The sequence below is a fragment of the Artemia franciscana genome, chromosome 8 (genome assembly GCF_032884065.1).
Source record: "Artemia franciscana chromosome 8, ASM3288406v1, whole genome shotgun sequence".
Lineage (NCBI taxonomy): Eukaryota > Metazoa > Arthropoda > Branchiopoda > Anostraca > Artemiidae > Artemia > Artemia franciscana.
This window is the reverse complement of record NC_088870.1, coordinates 37,857,563-37,880,173: the sequence shown is the minus strand read 5'-3', so window position 1 is coordinate 37,880,173 and position 22,611 is coordinate 37,857,563. Positions and strand designations below refer to the sequence as shown.

Sequence of the window (22,611 nt, the reverse complement as noted above, 5' to 3'; positions counted from 1 at the left end):
ATTAAAAAGGCAAGTAGAACTTTTAATTTTTTAAGAATCTTTTTATTGGTAAAAGATTTACGTAACTTATAAATTAGCTTACGTAACGAACTTTTGTATTCTCATGTTTTTATTACATATATGAGGGGATTCGCCCCATCGTCAGTACCTCGCTCTTTACACTAAAGCTTAAATTTTATCCCAATTCATTAGGAATGACCCTTGAATCACAAAAGCCGTAGAATAAATAGTTGAAATTACTAAAAATACTTTAGCGTAAAGAGCGAGGTATTAGAAGGAGGTGAGCCCCTCATATGGGTAATAATTTCTGTTTGTTTTAAGTTTTATTGCTGTTCCTTACTTCCAACTGAAAAAGCTTTTTCACATTTATTTTTTAATTGTTTTTTTTTTAAATAATGCTAGTAAATCCTGCTCTCCCTTCATGGAAATTTTCTTCTCCCATGACAAATTATCGATGGAAAGTTCCCCCAGCATATCCCCCTCTTCTCAACCCCTCCCCGAAACCAAAAAAATCCTCCTGAAAACGCCTATATACTTCCCAATAACCATTACTATATGTAAGCACAGGTCAAAGTTTGTAACTTGTTGCCCCTCCCACAGAGACTATGGGGGAGTAAGTCGTCCCCAAAGACATAGTTATAAGGTTTTTCGACTACGTTGAATAAAATGGGTATCTCAGAATTTTGATCCGTTGACTTTGGGAAAATAATTAGCGTGGGAGGGCCCTAGGTGCCCTCCAGTTTTTTTGGTCACTTAAAAAGGGCAGTAGAACTTTTCATTTCCGTTAGAATGAGCCCTCTTGCAACATTCTAGTACAACTGGGTCGATACGATCACCCCTGGGGAAAAAAAACAAATAAACACGCATCCGTGATCTACCTTCTGGCAAAAAATGCAAAATTCCACATTTTTGTAGATAGGAGCTCGAAACTTCTACAGTAGGGTTCTCTGATACGCTGAATCTGATGGTGTTATTTTCGTTAAGATTCTATGACTTTTAGAGGGTGTTTCCTTCTATTTTCTAAAATAACGCAAATTTTCTCAGGCTCGTAACTTTTGATGGGTATAACTAAACTTGATGTAACTTATATATTTAAAACCAGCATTAAAATTCGATTCTTTTGATGTAGCTATTGGTATCAAAATTCCATTTTTTAGAGTTTTGGTTACTATTGAGCCTGGTCGCTCCTTACTACAGTTTGTTGCCACGAACTGTTTGATAAAAAGCTTTTAGGCAACATAGTTAGGTATTTACTCCTTTAGAACAGTCATGCGCATTAATATACAGGGTAGTGAAACTGCGCACATTGGAAATGCGGCCTGTGAAATTGCACTTCCTGGATAGATACGATACAATCCCTCTTATCACCATTTTCCTTTTTTAATTTCTCAAGTTGCACTAAATGTTTTTGCTCAGTGAAAACATGTTATATCTTTTTTTCTTACTTGCAGAAACGATGGCTCATGAAGGCCAAGTACAAATTCAGAGAGGTGGATTCTTTCAGAGAGTGACTTGAATTTCGGATTCGATCTTAAATTTTGATCTAAACATTTTAAACGATGAATTTAAATCATAGTTTATTCAGAAAAAAAAATTACTCTCCTTTTTGTATTTATATGCCACAGTCCTTCTGTCTATTAACGATTGTGACGCCCCAAGTGATGACATGTCAAATGGGAATATACCGTTGCTGAAATGACTTGGTGCACGAATAATAAATAATAATAATCTTTTCCCTTTATCACAATGCAGAAACAAATTAGAGTTAATTAACAGCTTTCCGATTCAGTTTTAGCACCACCCCTGGTTGTCGAATACCTAAAATGTTTTTCGTAACAAAATATAATAAAACTTTCAAATTTAATATTTTATTATTCGCTTTCAGAATTCTTATTCACATTCCCAATTCCTTTTCGACACTAGATTTAACGACGCAAGTCATTTCTTTTGGTGAAAAAAGTCGAAAAAAAGCAATCAAGTCGCTTTTTTTTGGTGAAAAGCGATTGGTCTATTTGTTGCTATTTGATATTTTATGCACCTATTTGCTATTTGCTATGCTATACTATTTGCTATGCTATGCTATGCATATTTGCTATGCACCACAATAAAAAAGTTGATTTCTTGACTGTTTCTTAAAGTTTATTTCTTAAAGTTGATTCCTTAACTTATTATGAACAAATGACGCCAGGCATTAAACAATGAAAATTGCATATTCTCAGACAATAAGGCAGAGTAAAAAAAAGAGAAGTACTTATTAGATTTCATGCTTCAAGTACTCGTTGTTTAATGTAACCTGATTGTTTTCGGAGTTGAGAAAGATGGACATTAGCCAATTAGAATATTTTATCATTTATATGATTATTAATACTTTTTAATAATGGTGTTTCAAAAGAAAAAGTGTTCATCCAACTTCCAAAAACTAAAATATATTTTAGAGGACATATTGGCAAATGTTCTTCCCCCTTTTCTTATTATTATCACAGTTTAAAAGTTTTTTATAACAATCTAATGTAATCAGCTAATTTTATCAATTAACCTAAGAACAAGATTAATTGTACCGTTAACCAATCTTACGGTCTCCACAGGCTTTTTTTGGCTTATTGTAAACTTTAAGTCAGTTTAGCAATTCACTTTATAGGTTTACTCAACAGATGAAAGTGTCAGCTTCTCCCTATCACCGTTCAAATTATTTGAATTCTTAAATCAATTGAAAAAATCCTATTACTAAATTGAATAATTTAATCATTCAATATATACTATTTTGACTATCTTACATATAGTGATTAAGCACTGGTCAAAGTTTGTAACTTGTAGCCCCTCCCACGGGAACTGTGGGGGAGTAAGTCGTATCCAAAGACATAGTTATAAGCTTAAACTTTTCACATTTATTTTTTCATTGTTTTTTTTTAAATAATGATAGAAAATCCTGCGCTCCCTTCATGGAAATTTTCTTCCCCCATGACAAATGCCTCAATGGAAAGTTCCCCCAACATATCCCCCTCTTGTCAACCCCTCCCCCCAGCCAAAAGATCCCCCTGAAAACGTCTGTACACTTCCCAATAAGCATTACTATATGTAAGCACTGGTCGAAGTTTATAGCTTGTAGCACCTCTCAAGGGGACTCTGGGGGAGTAAGTCGTCCCCAAAGACATAATTATAAGGTTTTCCGACTACGTTGAATAAAATGGCTATCTCAGAATTTTGATCCGTTGACTTTGGGAAAATAATTAGCGTGGAAGGGGGCCTAGGAGCCCTCCAAATTTTTGGTCACTTAAAAAGGGCACTAGAACTTTTCATTTCCGTTAGAATGAGCCCTCTCGCAAGATTCTAGTACCACTGGGTCGATACGATCACCCCTGGGGAAAAAACAAAAAAACAAACAAACAAACAAACAAATAAACACGCATCCGTGATCTGCCTTCTGGCAAAAAATACAAAATTCCACATTTTTGTAGATAGGAGCTTGAAACTTCTACAATAGGGTTGTCTGATACACTGAAACTTCGTTAAGATTCTATGACTTTTAGGGGGTGTTTCCCCCTATTTTCTAAAATATGGCAAATATTCTCAGGGTCGAAATTTGTCATGGGTAAGACTTGATGAAACTTATATATTTAAAATCAGCATTAAAATGCGATTCTTTTGATGTAGCTATAGGTATCAAAATTCCATTTTTTAGAGTTTTGGTTACTATTGAGCCGGGTCGCTCCTTACTACAGTTCGTTACCACGAACTGTTTGAAATGTTCTTCCAAACTTCGGAAGCCCCTTCTAATTAAGTAACTCAGAATAGCTTCGGGCTTATCGGAGTAGTTTTCCAAAGAAAATTTTTTAAGCTACTGTGTTAAAACATTAAATAAAAACATGAATTTTTCCGAGGGTGAGGTGGGGGGTTCACACAAACAAACAAAAAAATAACTAATAACGAAAAAATGTGCTTATATCCATTTTTGTTATGTTTTTACGAGTCAGAAAACATTTCGGGGGAGGGGAGGGGTTCAAACCCCAAAACCTAACCTGGATTTCAAAACCTAACCCAATTTCAAGAATGTAATTCGAATTAATAATTACAAATATTGATATGCTGGTACATTTTATTCTAGAAAAAAATTAAAAAGATAAAAATAAGTTCTATTCACAAAAAGAATGTTCCACTGATATTTATTTGAGCCTAATTGCCAGTTTTAAACGCATTGATTTTTGGTTTCAGCCATATATTTCAATGACTGAATCTATTTCTAATGATTTGAATCATACTATTTGCTATGCATTGCTTCAAACGTAAAATGCATACTAGGTTTTTTACGACTGTAAGATTTTGGAAAACAAGATTTTAATTACAACCATAACTAAAATTGCGCTGTTACTGGGCCTTTTATGCAAGGCTGTTACATCTAAGAAACAGGTGAATTGGGCTGTTACAACCGTTAAACGGAATGTTTCCGAAGATCATACGTCAGCAATTCTCTTTGCATTGATTGGTGCAAATATCTAAGAGCTATGTTGTTCATTAATATAAGGAAATGAATTCGTTAAAACTTTTCAGTTGTGAAACTTACTTACATCAAGCAACAACATAATAGATATTAACATGGATCAAAGTTTTGAATTAGAAATATCTTTTAATTGTGACTGTGCGATTTGTAAAGGCCATTACCACGACTTTAGCAATTCTTATGAGAGTAATGCAGCAAATTTAGAAACAGTGGAAAATGGAATAGACGAAGATAATTTGGAAGAAATGAGGCGAAGAATCTTGGATGAAATGGAGAGAAATTTACTCAGGGCAGGCTCATCAATTTCTGCAGTGGAAGAGAGTGACCAATATCGCAAGAAACAATACAAACAAAGGACACCCTCTCCATTCCAAGGAAGGTATCGCAAACGAAGGTTGGATGTGGCAGAAAAGGAAGAGCAAGATCGAAAGAAGAGACACAGAAAATATGGATCTCCCAACAGGGATAGCTCACGGTCTTCAAGAAATAGGAGAGAAGACAGCTATGAGAGAAGAAGGAAATATGAGGCTCCAAAATCTTTCTGGAAGAGACCTTAGGTTTTATAACAATTTTCTGTTTTAGATGCTGATATGCTTTTACAGGATTACAGTTTGGAAAATTCTCGTTTTCTAGATATCAAAATTACTTTTTCCTTAGACTAGTTTTAAATTTTTCGTAAGATAGTTTTATATTATGATTGTTTTTCTTGAAGATGATCTTTTTGCCTCGAATTTGGATATATATATATATATATATATATATATATATATATATATATATATATATATATATAGAGAGAGAGAGAGAGAGAGAGAGAGAGAGAGAGAGAGAGAGAGAAAAAGAACATCTTCCCAGTACTTTTTTGGCACAGAAAATGGTAATTTTAGCAAAACCGGGCGACAATGAGTGTAGGTGGCCCCTTCATGAAACCCCTGTCGGCTGAGCAGATAATACTCGCTTCAAAGTAAGCGAGGGGGACTTGGGAGCTTGCTAAAACTACCATAATATGAGTGAATCTGCCCCTTCCACAACCTTCAGTCTTTATGTTAAAATCTTTATCTTCTTTAAAAATACGTCCATTAAAAATTAAACGGCCCTTCTGTTCGATCAATCTCCTAAAAGCATTGTGACAAAAAGTAAAACAAAAAAGTAAGATTGAGCAAGAGATCAGTCCCCCTCATATATAGAATAATTTCTGCTTGTTTTAATTTTTAATACTGCTCCTTACTTTTAAGTCAAAAAACTTTTTTTTTAATTTCTGACCCTTACTCAAATCTTGCCAAGAAATCCCCTTTCATTCCCCTGGGAACGTTTTCCCCTATGAAAAACACCCCCCCCCCTCAAAAAAATGTATATTTCCCAATAACAAATAGTATAGCCTATATGAACAATGGGCAAATTACATATCTTACAGCCCTTTCCTCAGGGACTACAGGGGTCAATACCATCTCCAGAGGCATAGTTAAAGGACCTTTTAACTAACCTCCATTGGGAGTGTGGGAGGGACAGGAGACTTGAAAGAGTGCTAGAAATTATACAGCTAAGAAATATGGATTAGTTATGCACTGTTTTCATTTCAAGAGGGGGGAAGGGTAAACGTAAACTGAAGAAAAAACTCATCAGAAAACAACGAGGGAAATAAGACACAGGAAACCTCAAAGATCTTGGGATATTGGGGATTGGGGGTTGAGACTGTCCAAACGCCTGGTTTCAAAGACGATGCTGGCTGTACTGATGACAAAGAATAAAAAGATTAACTTGCAGTAAGACAAAAAAAAAGTGCTGACACCTACACAAAACCTTTGCTAATCCATCTTTAGTGAACAATGTAGGCTCAAAAAATACTGAAAAAATGACAATACAAAATTGACGAATCAAAAAAGCTAAAAATGGAAGTCATGGAGAACAGAACTAACAAACATCGAATCAACCCAAAAGATACATAAATAGTAGTAATCCTTCTTGTTTTGTCAATAATAGAAGTTAAGATTACCAAAATGTTTTCTATTTGTCTTGTCAGACTTTCAACTTTTCGTTTACTAGCATATGTACCTATATTACTTGTGCCATTTTAGCGATTAGAAAAACAACAACAAGTTATTCAGTGCTGAAGACTTTAGTGTATAGTTCAAGGTATTGAGGACCCCTTCATATGTGGAATAATTTCCGTTCATTTTCAGTTTTAATGTTGCTCCTTTCTTTAAAGGAGCTTTAAAGTTGCTCCTTTCTCATATTTTTTTAAAAATTATGAAAAATATAAATATTATTGAAATCAAAAAATATATTGCAATTGAGGTATCGGGTTGAATTGAACCTGCCTCCTCTTGTATTCTAATTTCTTATTTTCAATGCAATTAGTTTATACTTGGATTCGTCAAACGAAAAAATAAATGAATTTACAAGGAAATTAGAAAGGGTAACAAAAGGACAAAAAGGAGGTAAATGGTTCATCTCCCCTTAGGTTTTATGCTAGCACCCCCCCTCCACCCAAATATATAAAAAAATGTACAGAAATTAAAAAGGTTAACAAAAAGGGGTAATCCAAAACTGATCATTTATCCTGCGCCCCCTATCAGAAGAGGGGAGAAAAAACATTTCGGCTGATTCCAGAGAAATCCTAATATGATAAAACAATGGTATACACATACATCTTATAAATGAGAATTGAGACACTGTATTTAGAATTAGAACTGAAACAATTACTTAAATCATTGAAATAACTAATAATCTTTAATTATCACTATTTTCAACATTAAATCCAGTTATAACATGTCAATTTATGAATCGGTCTTTTTCTTAGCAAATTTTAAATTATTACAGGTTAACCAAGACAAACCTAATTACCTTGACCTTGTTTGTTTACTATTAGACCTATAGTTTACTATACTGTGTAAGTGTTAAGCAGTGATTAAGCACTGTATACTTACTGTTTTTGGTGGAATTAAATAAATAAAGTAATAGGAAAGATAATAAAATACTATCGAAAGTAATATAAATAATATTTATGGTATTATATATATATATATATATATATATATATATATATATATATATATATATATATATATATATATATATATATATGAATAAATATTATTATAATAAATTAAAACAAAAAGTTTAATAAAAGAGTAGTAAAAGTAGTTTAAAAACGACTCATAAAACCCAAAAAAATTACCACAGCCGATAGTTTGCAGAACTTCATTGATGGCTTCATCATTCCAATATTCTTAGAGCCTTTTGGCAGTTTAATCCAATTATCAGTTTTTACACTCTTTACACTAGATTTTTCATTCTCTACAATTTTCATAACTCTATCACTATCAACAATTACTGTGCCGAATTTCTATATCATGTTTTCTTCAACCAAAACTGGACTTTATCCTTTGTCCTTTTGAAGTTTGTTTTTTGGTCTTTTTCTTGAGGCCCTTTATCAAGGATTTTTGTGTCATTTAAAATACGGATTTGCTCACTAGCACTGTACATAACAGGATTTTGAAGTTCTTTAGGACTACATTCAACTGAAGGAGGCTAAGGGAGCGCCTGTTCAAAATGAGGCTCATTCACTTTTGTCAAAGTTTGTGACCAAGGTAAATGACCGTCCGTTTTATTGATATTTACCTTCTTACATTTGGTAGTTTGCATTTTCACATTGTTTGGTATAACCTGCACTGGTGAGCCAACACTACTTGAAATCACAACTGGAAGATATTTGTGTGAAATCTACTCATTTGTTTGTGCTGGGAGCGTTGAGTCTGAGACGGATGAATGGTAGTTTGTGACATTGGACTTTGGTGTGAAGTCCCTTCACTCCAAGTAACAGGGGCATGAGATAGTAGCGAATACCCTGGAGACTGCATTGGGGCATAAGAGCTCACTTGTTGCATTATCTGAAAGGTCAAGTTAAACAGTTCAAAACAAAAACAAAGAAAAAAAGAAACCAAAAATTTCAAAAAAGAAAACAAAACAAAATAATTAGTTTCATTCGACGTTGCACTTTGATCTAGAATGATCTTCCTGAAGAAGTTATCCCTAAAAGTTTTTTCTGTTGACTCTTTTAAAAGAAGGTTCATTAGTCTACTAAAGCCTTGATAAAGGACTAGTGACAAATACCTAACAATACCTTGGACCGCAAACTAAAAAATAATAATAATAATAATAATAATAATAAATTATATACTATACATACTAAAATCAAAAGGCACAGGAGATATTTAACACTATTAAAAGATAAACTGTGCAAAATATTTTTGCTGATATATGAGCTGGATAGAGCGTATTTCAGACTAAAATCAGCCGTAATTTATTCAACAATAAAAACTGAAGTTAAAAGCTTTCAACCAAAAAACAATTTCTCAATGCTTATTTTAAACACGTTTTATGGCTAACTTTTTAAGATTAAGAGTTTGAGTCAATAAAACAGAAACAAACAATTTATAAGTTCTTAATTATGAAGCCAAAAAAGGACAGATATTATGACTATTAATAGAAGTATTACAAAATACTTTTTACTGAAAGTTACTGAAAAGGCATAAAATTTTTTATGCAAAAATCAGCCGCAAGCAAGTTTCAGATTAAATTTCTCTAAACGTGTTGCTTAGTGAACGCAGTTCACGCCTATAAGTCTTGATGACTCATCCTCTTTGTCTCGTCTCTGGAAGGGATTATGTTGGCAAGAGGGGAGTTGGGGTTTCAATTTCCTAAATTTTGTGGGGGGGGGGTCAATGACAATACCAAAAAAGGAACTCTCAATGAAAATATCCCCAAGACCAAAGGTGGGAGAAAATCTGGGGCACGCTTTTCTATGCAATTTTGTGGTGCCTCGGGATATTGATGAAGCTTCTGTAAAGCAATCTTTCTTCTTGAAGACTCTTTTCACAAATTTGAAATGTTTGCCAAAAAAATTCTGTCTTTTCTGTGAAAAACCAGTTTGTCATTTTCTATACTCTTTAAACAGAGGAAGAAAATACTGAATTTAAGCAGCATTAGATTAGTATGAGACCTTTAATATAAAACAAAATATGTTACTGATGGTTTTGACACAACTCGGCAAATTTTCTAAAGTGGACAGAAAATAACATGCTACAAATTATCCACATCCTTCTCTAACTTCATTATATTTTTTGTAGATATTGCCATATACTGATAGATCTGCATGTCTAAAGGGGGTGATTTCGAAGAAGCCCCTGTAGTCTAATAAAACATAAACAGCCAAAGATGTCATAACTGAATAAAGCAAATCAACATTTTCAACAATTCACAAAAATTAAAAAAAAAAGGAATCCAGCATTGAAGGAAAAACTACAGTAGAGTAAATAAACGATTAATAGTCCAATTTCAAGTTATTTTAGAAGACAGGTTACAGTATGTCATGGTTTCTTAAATCAAATTCTTTGAAATTTTCTAAATTGAAATGTTACTAATTATTGAGCTTTCCAAGGCTCAATAACTTGTAGTAGCAAAAAAAAAAAATATTTGCAAAGATGTTATACACACCCCTCGGATGGTAGATCTTTCTCCACTGTTCAATGAGAAGGTCATCTCCCACCCTTCAAATTTTTTAATCCCCTCCCACATTTAAAACAAAACACCCTTTTTGGCATTTTGTTGGAAAAAATTGCCCCCCTCCCAGATTTAATACATTTTGTCCTCTCAACCCAAAATTAAACTGGTTGAATTAGTGCCATTGGCTGTCATACAAGGATAGTTGATCATAAAAGAATGGTTGTTCATACAGAGATGGTTGTTCATACAAGTGTAGTTGTTCCTAGATTTAATACATTTTATCCCCTCAACCCAACATTTAAATTGGTTTAATTGGCGCCACTGGCTATTATACAAGGATAGTTGTTCATACAAGGATAATTGTTCTACAAATGACCCTCTTTGTCGCAGCGTCAGCCACATTTTCTGAAGCCCCTAATAAAGTTTTTATTTAGACAACCTGAAGTTAAAAAACTATCTTAGAACACTTGTAGTTTAAAAAAAAAAAAAAAAAACTTAGCCAGTATAATATTAATATTGTCATATTTGAATAATAAATGACCCTTCCTACATTTTCCACTTAATGAATAGATAAAAAATAAATAAATCCAATGTAACAAAATCCGCAGTATAATAAACGAATCAAATTTTAAATTAATTTAGAAGCTGGATAATAATATGCTACAGTTTGTTGTTTACCTCTTTAGCAAGTTCGCCCAATTAAAATGTAACTAAGCATCGAGGTTTCCTAGTCTCATAGTCACAAAAAAACACACAAAAAGGATAAGAACACTTATAGACGATGACGCACTTTAACAATTATCTCCTATATGGTACAACTACATTTAACAGATTTAGAACTTAGTTCTTACTGGGTATAGGGAGGGTGACTGATGACCAATTATCAAAGGAGTGGGTGGCGAGACATTAGGAAGCTGATTTGTAATGTGAGGTGGAAGAGCATCAGATAAGGGTTATGCATACACTAAGCACGTCTGAGACTGCACCATCCGCTGGATACTATTCCTTGATGGTATTCCTCTTAGCATCATCTGACAGAAGGGCTGTACCATTGGTGTTTGATTTTGACCCTTTCAGCCACCTATAAATATCAATTATGATGGAAACTCATTTTCAAATAAATATCTGCAATTTACTATTTATTAATTAAAAACTCGTTACAACAAAAAAGACAGAGACATATATTTGTGAAACCATTCATTTACAGAAGACAAAAACAAAAGCAAGAATATTAAAATATCACCGTTGTTTTGAGAGGGCCTTTTTTAAATTAGTGTTTGCTTTGTTTCAATTTGACCTTAGCAATTTCATTGGTATATTCTCTTTATTGTTTATTTACTTCGGTGCAATGAGGACGGTCGAGCGAAGGTCTCGACGGAAATGTCTGCACATTCATCCTTCCTTTCTTCACTGGCTGTAATTATCCTCGTTTTTCTTCTTCGGAAGTTTTTTCCATTTTGTCAAGAATAGCTGGACTGGTCTTAAGAGATTATTTATCCTTGTAATACTAACGTCAATAACATAGAGCAATCATTATAGAGTGGATGCCACACAGAACTTGCGATGCTATGTTCGTCAGTATGAGGGTTCTATTCCCAGTGCTGGCGGGGTGGTATGACTAGGTAAGTCCAGCCTTCTAGGATGTGGAGGCAATTGACCTTTAAGGCTTGGGTCTTGATACACATGAGTCTACTATGCCACAAATTATGCAAAATAACGTCAATAAAAGATATACAGTAATTCCCTTGCAAAAATCAATTAGCTTTACATAAGCGAATCTACTGTTACATTTTTTTTTTTGATATCCATACAAATAAGAAAGCCTTCAGATGTCATTTTTTTTCTTTTTCTTTTTTTTTGCAAAGAGGTATGACTAAAATCAATTATGAAACTGGACACAAATATACAGACAAACTATTGAGTATGTGACTAAGGGAATATATTTGCTGACAACTTGAATTTAATTACGCTCCTAGTTTTCAGTAGCAGCAGGCCAGGATGGGTGGCAACAGGAATGGTAAGTGGTGAACGTCAACACAAAACGTAAGTCTTAAGTTATAATCAAATAATTTAACAATTAATTTTTTGACTATATCAGGCCACACCGATTGCCAATAGGAGATGATAGGTGATAAAAATCGAATCCACCAAATCTGAGTCTTGGAGATAATTAATTATATAATTAATTCTGTGACAAAGAGAACAGATTTGCTGACAACTTGACTTCAATTTTATTATAAATTTAGTTTGATGCAGAATCAGGTCACATGGGTGGCCAATAGAGGTGGTAGGTTGTAAACATCCGCACCTTCACAGGTAAGTCTTAGAGATAATTAATTAACTTAACAAGTAACTTTGTGACTATGGGAATAAACTTGTTGGCAACCTGGCTTCAATGTAACTATGGTTCTAGTTAAATACCGCATCAGGCCACACTGGTTGGCCATAAGAGGTGGTAAAAATACAAACCACCAAATCTAAGTCTTGAAGATAATTAAATACATAACGGAATTCTAGACAAAGGAATAGATTTGCCGACAACTTGATTTCAATTTAACTTGCGTTCTAGTTTCATGTAATATCAGGCCACTATGGGTAACCGTAGAATGTGGTAGTTGGAAAACCAAAAAATTAGAGGGCAACTAGGCCTCCTTGCCCGCCCCTTATTTCTCAAAATCGTCTGATCAAAACTAAGAGAAAGCCGTTTAGCCAAAGAAATTATTATTCAAATTTCATTTTAATAATTAATGTGCGGAGAGCCAAAATCAAAAATGCACTAATTCAAAAACGTTCAGAAATTAAATTAAAAAAACTAGTTTATTAAACTAAAAGTAAGGATCAATATTAAAACTTAAAATGAACAGAAATTACTCCGTATATGAAATGGGTTGTCCCCTCCGCAATCCCTTGCTCTTTACGCTAAAGTTTGATTCTTTCCCACAATTCTTCTTTTTAAAACAATTAAAAACTTTAGCGTAAAGAGCGAGGGATTGCAGAGGGGACAATCCATTTCATATACGGAGTAATTTCTGTTCGTTTTAAGTTTTAATATCGTTCCTTACTTTCAGTTTAAAAAACTAGTTTTTTTTATTTAATTATCAGACTAAGACTAACATATAATAAGCAAATATTGCACATAGAAATGTGAAATATGAAGACTGAGAAATGCGAATGGAGGATAAAAGAGTGAAAAATATGAACTAAGGCCTGAGAATGAAGAATAAAAATAAGAAGAATAAGGACAGAAGAATTAGAAATGTATAATAACCTTGATTAGGACCAGCAAAAATAGTTGAAAAAATTTTCAAAAGAGTTTTCAAAAAGCTTGTGTCTTCCAGGTTTATGGACAGCTCCCTGAGTCCCATCATTTAGTTGAATAGCATCAGAAGAGGTCAAAGCCATCAGCTGTTGATTCACCTGTTCATCTTCAGAGCTTTACAATTGTTTCTGAGATCCTTCCCCAATCCGTTGATTAAAGAGAATAGTCTTCTCTCTGGGATGAACTGTAACAGCTGTTGTAAGTGGAAGTTGAGGCAGTACTGGAAAAATTAAGAGATTAATTACTACAACCTAAATTTTCTTTTAAGATACTGACAGCTGAAGAAGCTGAAGTTGCAAGGACCTTAAAAGTTAAGTTGGAAGTTTAGGCAGCACTGACAGCACTAAAAAATCAATTACTAGAAACTAATAATCTTGATTAGTAGCCTACTAGAATCTAAATTTGCCATTAAGATACAGACAGCTTAAAAAATTCACGTTTTAAACGTAAAATTGACTTAAAATTGAAGTTGGAAGTTTAGGCAGTACTGACAGCGCTAAAAGATCAATTACTAGAAACTAAATTTACCAATAACATGGAGAAAGTTGTAGAAGTTGAATTTGAGGAACTAATTGAAAAATTTAAATGACTGATTACTAAAACCTTAAATCGCTCATAAGTTACGAATATTGAAGAAGTTGTTGAGGCACTATTGGAAATATTAAATGAATAATTACTCGAACCAAAATTTGCCAGTAAGATACAGAAAGTTACTGAAGTTGAAGTTGAGGCACTAAAAGAAATATTAAGTTAGATACTAGAACCTAAATTTGTAGGTAAAATACAGAAAGTTGAAGACATTTAATGTTAAGGCAGTACTGGAAATATTAAAAGATCAATTACTAGAAAATAAGTTTGCCAACAATATAGAAAAAGTTGTAGAAGTTGAACTTGAGGAACTAATTGAAAAATCTAAATGATTGATTATTAAAACCTAAAATTGCTCGTTAGTTACAAATATTGAAAAAGTTGTTGAGGCACTATTGGAAACATTAAATGAATAATTAATAGAACCTAAATTTGCTAGTAAGACGCATAAAGTTGAAGTTGACAGGGACTTGAAAGTAAAATTAAAAAATTGAGGCAGTATTGAAAATACTAAATGATACATTGCTAGAACCTCAATATGACAATAAATTAAAGAGGCAAAAATTTATGGATGTGACCAAACAATGAATTTCCAATAAAATAGATAGTCAGGTAGTCCTTGACAGATATGTACTCTGGTTTTTCAGGCGAGGAGAGAAATTTGGGAAAAAATAGGAGAATTACATAAATATGTACAGAAAATTCAGAAAATAATTCCAACAATCTTGCGATTTTTGGGCAATACACATTTGGGCGAGAAGGGTACATGCCCATGAAAATATTTAAGAGGGCAAATAAAAGAAAAGGCAAGAAATTCCATTCATTTGTTGATAAGAAATTTCAAGGAAGAATATGTACATGAGGTACTACCAACCCAAGGATAAATATACATTCCAAGTTTTTCCAATTTTTGTCTCTCATTGGGCATTAAAAGAAAACTGTTTTTTTCTAAAGAAATTTCTAAAGATGCATATGCAGCAACCATAGAGGAAATAATTAGATCTGTTCAGCAATCATGTACACATAAATTTATTGTTTGGGAGAGTGGAGAGGATTAAAAACAAAGAGGCAAACTAGGTTAAAAATCTGTAAATTACAGAGGAAAATGTCAAAATCTTCATTTTTCAAAAATAGAAACACTTGCCAAAATACCTGTATTGTGAGCATACATGATGCCTAAAGTAACCAAAACAGGTTACATTATGTTGTATTATTAAATGCTAGTAGCATTGATAGTCAAATTCATAGCTACATGATGGGGAAGGTGCAGGGGTGGCTTGAAGGACCAAGGCCAGGGGGGTGACATCCCATCATTTAAACCATTCCTGGCTCACATTATACAACTCGTGAAATTTTATTATAATTAATTTTCTACCATTTATATCTATCCATCGAGACAAAGAAGAAGCTAAAACGGAATACATCATAAGTAAGAGGACAGGTATGTTTGTATTCACCTGTTCTTCAAAGGGGACCACTGCTGTACAATCTTGTTTAAGTCAATGTCATTAGTGAGGTCTTTTTCATTTGCCAACAACATAAGGAATCTAATCAACAATTAACTGCAGCCGTTCTAAGAAAATTCTTAACAAACTTGAGCTTGCTAAATGTTCTTTTAGCAGCAGCAACAGCAAAAGGTGCTACCACAGCCAATTGTCAAAGGCAATTAGCTTGCTTAAGCTGGTGTTGCCGGCAATTTCCTTCACCTAGAACTTCTCTGAAGCAAGTAGCAGTGTCGGAAAACTGAAATAGAACTCCAAGCTCTACTTGAACAGCACTGGATAAGTCTTTTTGGTTTGGAAAAAAAACGTTGGTGCTAGCTCAATATTTACAACTCAAACCCTTTTTTAAAGAAGGCTAAAGTTAGGACCAAAATGGCAGAAAATTGACAAGACAGGCTGTGAGATTATCTCCCATCATTGTAGCCAACCTTTGAAGCAGGATTCTAAAATGTTGTCTAGAGATACGATACCTTGAGATTTTGGCTTGACCCTAAGCTTGGCTGTCAAAACCAGATGGTACAAGCTGGTGACAATGAGGCCTGACAAAATCTGTCTCTGAATTGACTTCTCTCATTCTGGTAAACACTTTTGCACTGTCAATGAAATTGTTTGTTTTATCCTCTGATAGTCTTTGGAAATGTTTCATCATAGCAAAAAGCATGTCGAATGCATTGATGATGTTTATCTCCTCTTCTACAAGTTTTTCTAAAGCTATACTAATCTTGTACATGATTTTTGTATTCAAAAAGACGAGGCAAGCATAAAATTCGAAGTTTGGAATCCTTACCAGAAGGCCACTAGCTTGCAACTTCAACTTGACATTGGTGTTCCTTATCTGTTTTGTTTGTAAATGGCTGAAACTAATGCTACGAACCAAGTAACTACAGCTTGTATGGTTTCAGCCATTGCAGTTTATTGAGTCTGTGATAATTTTTGGTTGCTTTAGGCTGTTTTCAATCAAAGATACTTTTCCTTTGATGAAGAGAAGGTGAACAGAAGAATACACATATTTCTTCAAGGATGTTGAAAAGCTCAACTATATAAAAAGATGAATTACCAATATGTTCTAAAACAGTGTTTAGTCTGTGGGCCTGTCAGGGAGGGCACACAGCAATCAAGAAGTTCCAACATTTTCTGATGGGCTCCTTTAAATTGACCAGACATCACACTTGCATAGTTACAATACTGGAAAGCTAGTTTAAACAGAGGAATTCCTCTCCCTAACGATGTTCCTATCTGCTTTCTGCCATACCCTGCCCAGTTTTGTCATTAGCCTAGCTAATATCTAATAGTCACTTTGTAAATGTCCCAATGCCCTGTCTCACTAGGGTTCCTGCAGCATTGACAAAAAAAGCCAAAAAAAAAAAAAAAAAAAAAAAACAATCACAATTTTTCTGTTTTTCTCTTCACCTTTTGCTTGCTGCTAAACCTTAGTTTGAGTGCTTTTATCAAGTAAGAAATCACCATGACTGATGTTATTGACAAAGGGGGAAAAAATAGAACAAAGCTACTTAATAATTTTTTGTCTAATTTCTATTTGTTAGAAGTTTTAATATTGCTCATTACTTTCATCCCAGGCAAAAACCTACCTCCCAACTTGAATGAGCTATCCTAACTTGTTCATTAAAGGGAAATAATATAAAGAAATACAGCAAGTTCACTGAAGAATTGATTGGTTCTGAAGGAGTTTTGGTAACAGCTACCAACTGCCTTTTCTCTATGATGTTGATAAGCCCTGTAAAAGTGGGTATTGCAACAGCTAAATGGGCCCTTGGGTATTCTCAAATTTTACTGGACACTACAAGGTTCATTGCAGTTGAAACTGTTCAGGTATGTTCATCAACATATTTATCCTGGGTTTAATCTCTATCCCCTGTCCTGAAATGTGAAAAGGTACATTAAATATGCAGGTTTGGGTTTTGTAATAGCAGAAAGGAGATTCTTCATATTTGAATGCCCCTACCCATTGAACTGGATGCAACTACCTTAATCCATTGGTTATGGTAATTATTTAAATACTGATGAATAATAACTGTTGATGGGTAGCTTTAAACTTAATGAATATCACATGTTTAAAATGGACATAAAAACATATTCTATTGACAAGGCCATATCCAGGATTCTGTTTAAAAGAAAATCTTTTAAAAACATATAAGAAATTTGTTTATATGCATCTTTGTTATGTTTTACAAGCCAGAAAAAGCATTTCAGTTGGGGGCATTCCGGCCCAGTCCCCCCCTTCTTTGGACACTATGTCCATATATATTGATATGGGCAATCTATTTTTTCAATATCTTGTTTTTTATGGCACTTGGTAGTAACCAAGTGACATATAGCAACTGCAAACTCTGTTGGTCCTGGTTTTGCTACTTTAGGCACTTCCAGATAAGCTAGGACAAAGAAATTTGGCAGGCGTATCAGGGACCAGGTAAGATTAAAATAGAAATAGTCGTTTTCCTGATTTTACCTTATGGGGAAGGGGGCTGTTAATTCAGAAAAAATAGAAAAAATGAAGTATTTTTAACTTACAAACGGTTGATCAGATCTTAATGAAATTTGATGTTTGGAAGGATATCGTGTCTCAGAGCTGTTATTTTAAATCCCAATCGGATCTGGAGACATTGGGGGGAGGAGTTGGGAGAAGGAAACCTAATATCTTGGAAAACACTTAGAGTGGAGGGATCAGGATGAAACTTTGTGGGAAAAATAAGGACAAGTCCTAGAGGCATGATTGAAATGACTAGAATGAATACGCTCTCTGTGGGGTAGTTGGGGGGGGATTAATTCTGAAAAATTAGAAAAAATGAGGTATTTTTAGCTGACAAATGGGTGATTGGATCTCACTGAAATTTGATATTTAGAAGGATATTGCGTCTCAAAGCTCTTATTTTAAATCCCAACCTGATCTGGTGACATTGGGGGGAGTTTGGGGTGGGGGAACCTAAAATCACGGAAAATGCTTAGATTGGAGGGATCAGGATGAAACTTGGTGGGAAAAAGCAGAAGTCTTAGATACATGATTTACGTAATTGGAATGGATCTGCTCTATTGGGGGGGGGGGTTTAATTCTGAAAAATTAGAAAAAATGACGTATTTTTAACTTACAAAGGAGTAATTGGACCTTCATGAAGCTTCATATTTAGAAGGATCTCATAACTCAGATCTCTTATTTTAAATCTCAACTGGATCCAGCATCATTGGGGGGGGGGACCAGAAATCCTAGAAAATACTTAAAGCAGAGTGATGGACTGGATCTGCTCTCTTTGGTGGAGTTGGGGGGGGGGGGGTATTTTGAAAAAAATGAGGTATTTGTAACTTACAAAAGGGTGGCCAGATCTTAATGAAATTTGATATTTAGAAGGATCTTGTGCTTTAAAGCTCTAATTTTAAATTCCGACCAGATCCTGTGACATTGGGGGGAGTTGGAGGGGGAAACCGGAATTCTTGGAAAACATGAAAATTGGGGTATTTTTATCTCACAAATAGGTGATTGTATCTTAATGAAATTTGATATTTAGAAGGAATTCATGTCTCAGAGCTCTTATTCCAAATCCTGACCAGATCTTTTGACATTGGGGGGAGTTGGAGGGGGATTGGAAAACACTTGGAGTGGAGGAATTGGGATGAAGCTTGGTGGATAGAATAAGCAAATGTCCTTGATATGTGATTAACGCAACCATACTGGATTCACTCTCTTTGGGGGAACTGGGGAGAGGGATTCAGTAATTTGGCGAGTTTGGTGCTTCTGGACATGCTAGGATGATGAAAATTGGTAGGCGTGTCAGGGAGCTGCACAAATTGACTTGATAAAGTCGTTTCCCAGATTCAACCATCTGGGGGGCTAAAGGGAGAGGAAAGATTAGAAAAATTAGGTATTTATAACTTAAAGTGGGTGATCTGATCTTAATGAATTTTGATATTTAGAAGGACATCATGACTCAGAGCTCTTATTCTAAATCCTGACCAGCATTAAGCCTCTGATTTTCCTTTTAAATCAATCTATTGATTCTTAGAATTTTGCTAGAGCTCATACCATATGAGCTCTTGGCTCTTCTTGCCTTGTCACAAGTGCCATATGAGCTCTTAGCTCTTGTTGATTTTCATTTGCTATTGATAAGGAGTGGTCTTTAGTTACCTTTCAAAATCATGAATGGTTTGACTGAAAAAAAAATGAAAACTAAAGGCCACTGGTATAGTCTATCTATAGGATAAAATATCTTGTAAATCTTCTCTACAAATATATGACAAGTGTTGTACGATGACTTCAAAAAACTAAATTGTTTTGGAGCACATATTGGTTAATGTTATTCCCCCTTTTCTCATTATTATTGTTATTGTCTCATTAATAGCACCTAAGAACAAGATTCATTTTACTGTAAAACAATCTTTTGGTCACCACAGGTTTTTTCTAGCTTATTGTAAACTTTACGTCAGTTTAACTATTGACTTTATAGGTTCATTCTATAGATGAATGTGCCAGCTTCTTCCTATCCCCATTTAAATTATTTGAGTTCTTAATTCAATTGCAAAGACACCATTACTAAATTGAATGATTTAATCATTCAATATATTTTATTTTGACTATCTTATTTATAGTGATTAAGATAGTTTAACTATTTTGTTTATATTGCAAACCAGAAAAAACTTTCAATTAAGACAATAACCATAGTAACACTGACACAAATATGCCACCGCCTTAAAATTTTCATAATTAAAAAAAAAAATATTAGAAAATTGATATTTTCAGGTACACAATATTTACATACACAAACAAACAGTCAAACTGTTTTTCTTTTGATGCCCTTGGTACTTCAACCTTAAATTTACCTTAAATTGCATTGTCCATTGAAATAAGGATTAAAACCTGTAGAATTGCTGGTTAGTGATGATGATGGTTGGATGTCTCCAATGACATCCCATTCAGTTCACCACAGCTTTGATGACCATTCTCCATCAATGGCTCTTTTAAAGGCAGCAGTACTGGGGGTAGTGACTGCTTTTTCAGTGAGAGAATTCCACAAACTCACTATTCTGTAAGTGAAGAAGTCATTGCACAGTCTAGTGGTAGCTTTCTTCTGATATAGTTTCTGACTATGCCCCCTAGTTCTTGCAGACTGGTCAAGTTGAAATAGCTAATTCAGGAGCTTATGTGTCATAATAATATCACCCCTTTTATGTCTGTAGACAAGAGTGGGGAGTTTCAGACTCTTCAGCTGAAACTAAATAAATAGAAAAGTTTTCCATTTTTGACACCATTTACCAATTCCAAAAAAAGAAGTCAGTTTAAAGAACATAATTTGACAGGTTGATAAAACTGAGTCTTACTTATCAACTGATAGCAAAACCATCCTATGTTGGAAATCTGAAGTCACAGGATAGGAACTACCTCCACTCCTTCTCTGTCTAGAGGGCCCTGACCTTTGATGACCTTTAAAAATATGTGTGTTATAAAAGTGATACCTTGCAAAATAGATCTTCTGCTTAATTGAAGTACAACAAAATTGTTTTCAGCTTCATAACTTTGCTCAATTCCATTTTATAAGGTTTCAAAGATATGCAAATACATTTCCTAAATAAAAAAAAAAACATTGGTATGGCTCAAAATTCTGCTCAAATAACAGGAATTGCATTTTCAGAACTAAAGCTGGAGAAAAAGCAACTAGTAACTGAAAATTAAGGTAAAATGTTGTTTTGTCAAAATTTCAATAGGTATAGACCTGTCATGCAGGCAAATTTCAGGGCCCTCTAGAGGGAGAAGGAGTGGAGGTGGGTGCTTTAAAATACCTTCCTGGGACATACTTTAGCCTGTAGACCCATCCCTGAAAATTTCATTTTCTTAACCTTAACCCTTTACAAGATAGCAAGAAGTCAATCAACTAGAATTTTACTGATCTATTTTGCAAGGTTTCACTTTTATAACACACATATTTTTAAGGGTCATCAAAGGTCAGGGCCCTCTAGAGGGAGAAGGAGTAGAGGTTGGCTAGTTGCTTCAAATACCTTCCTGGAACATACTTTAGTCTGTAGATTCATCCCTGAAAGTTTCATTTTCCTAAACCCTTTCTGAGATAGCAAGAAGTCAATTAACTAGAATTTTACCCAGGGTTTTTATATAGGCTAGGCCTCTAGGCCTACCTGGCCTTACCAGGGAGGACAGGGAGTGATACACAATTTTAACTGTGTTGATTATAGCCTAATATTTGCATGGGATATTGGGTAAAGTTCTAATTTAGGGGCTTCCTGCTATTCTGAGAGTAGCTGAATTAGCTTGGGAATATGACATTCAGGTCTGATTTCAGGCCTAGCCTATGCTAAAATATAACCTAAGCTATCCCATTCTTGAAAGTTTTAGCCTTAGATTGTTCAAATATTCTTTAATTAGAAAATATTAAAGCGTGTAATAGCAAAACTTGAGAGATAGCCTAGGCTATAATATATTTTCAAACCAGAAGATTCTTGCTTCTTCAAACAGAAATGATATTTTGGTTTCATAATTCCATGAATCCGGCAAGTAGTCCTTATTAAGTCTCTCATTCATGACTATGCATGTATATCGTATTTCATGAAGCTTGGGTTTAACTTCACAAGAAATGACTTAACTCCACTCAACTCCCAGGGTTCGCTTGTTCTATTTTAATTTTTCACTTCCGAGATTATACAATTGCCAATAATAACTGAGCTCTCACTGGCGTAAATTTGGCCTTTTTGGTTAAATCATTGTCAAAAAGTCTAACATATCATTGACAACATGTATGTAATTTAGACGTCCAACTAATTATTTAGGGAATTATTTTGTGGTATGAATCAATTTGGGGCTTGTGCTTGGCTAACCTCGGTATCTCAGGCTTCTATTACATGAACATTATAATACAAAGCCTAAATTTACCACGGATACCTGACTTTTTTTTAGCCTTGTAACTTTTAGGATAGTGCAGATAGACATTTTATCGAATATTTTTTCTCTGTGGTTCATATTTAAATCAAACAGTAATCAATTAATCCCAAACTGACAGTAATCCAAAACTGAGGTCTGGGAGGAGCAGTTGCCCCCAACCCCATAGCAAATTAGGTCTCTGCCTGAGGTTGGAGATATACCCAATTAATCGAATAATTCTACAATGACAATTAATTCTAGAATTTTTAATTAAATTATAACTGAATCGTAACTGATTTCTAAGATATAGAAAAATCCTGATCGAATC

General features: G+C 34.2%; 1 protein-coding gene and 1 long non-coding RNA gene across 2 annotated transcripts in view; one reads left to right on the top strand and one right to left on the bottom strand.

The window, feature by feature from the left end:
- The window catches only part of LOC136030383 (uncharacterized), a 43,939-nt gene extending 42,146 nt beyond the window's left edge, over nucleotides 1-1,793 (top strand). The window contains exon 3 of the long non-coding RNA XR_010618269.1: nucleotides 1,452-1,793. This is a non-coding gene — a long non-coding RNA (uncharacterized LOC136030383). The remainder of the gene's footprint in view (nucleotides 1-1,451) is intronic.
- LOC136030382 (E3 ubiquitin-protein ligase ARK2C-like) overlaps nucleotides 1-22,054 on the bottom strand; it is a 99,698-nt gene extending 77,644 nt beyond the window's left edge. The window contains exons 1-4 of the mRNA XM_065709309.1: nucleotides 20,237-22,054; nucleotides 13,269-13,539; nucleotides 10,852-11,081; nucleotides 7,674-8,385 (exon numbers count right to left, since the gene is read on the bottom strand). Coding sequence (XP_065565381.1) covers nucleotides 7,674-7,805 — 132 coding nt within the window. The 5' untranslated portion in view covers nucleotides 7,806-8,385; nucleotides 10,852-11,081; nucleotides 13,269-13,539; nucleotides 20,237-22,054. The remainder of the gene's footprint in view (nucleotides 1-7,673; nucleotides 8,386-10,851; nucleotides 11,082-13,268; nucleotides 13,540-20,236) is intronic.
- Nucleotides 22,055-22,611: the final 557 nt, after the last annotated feature.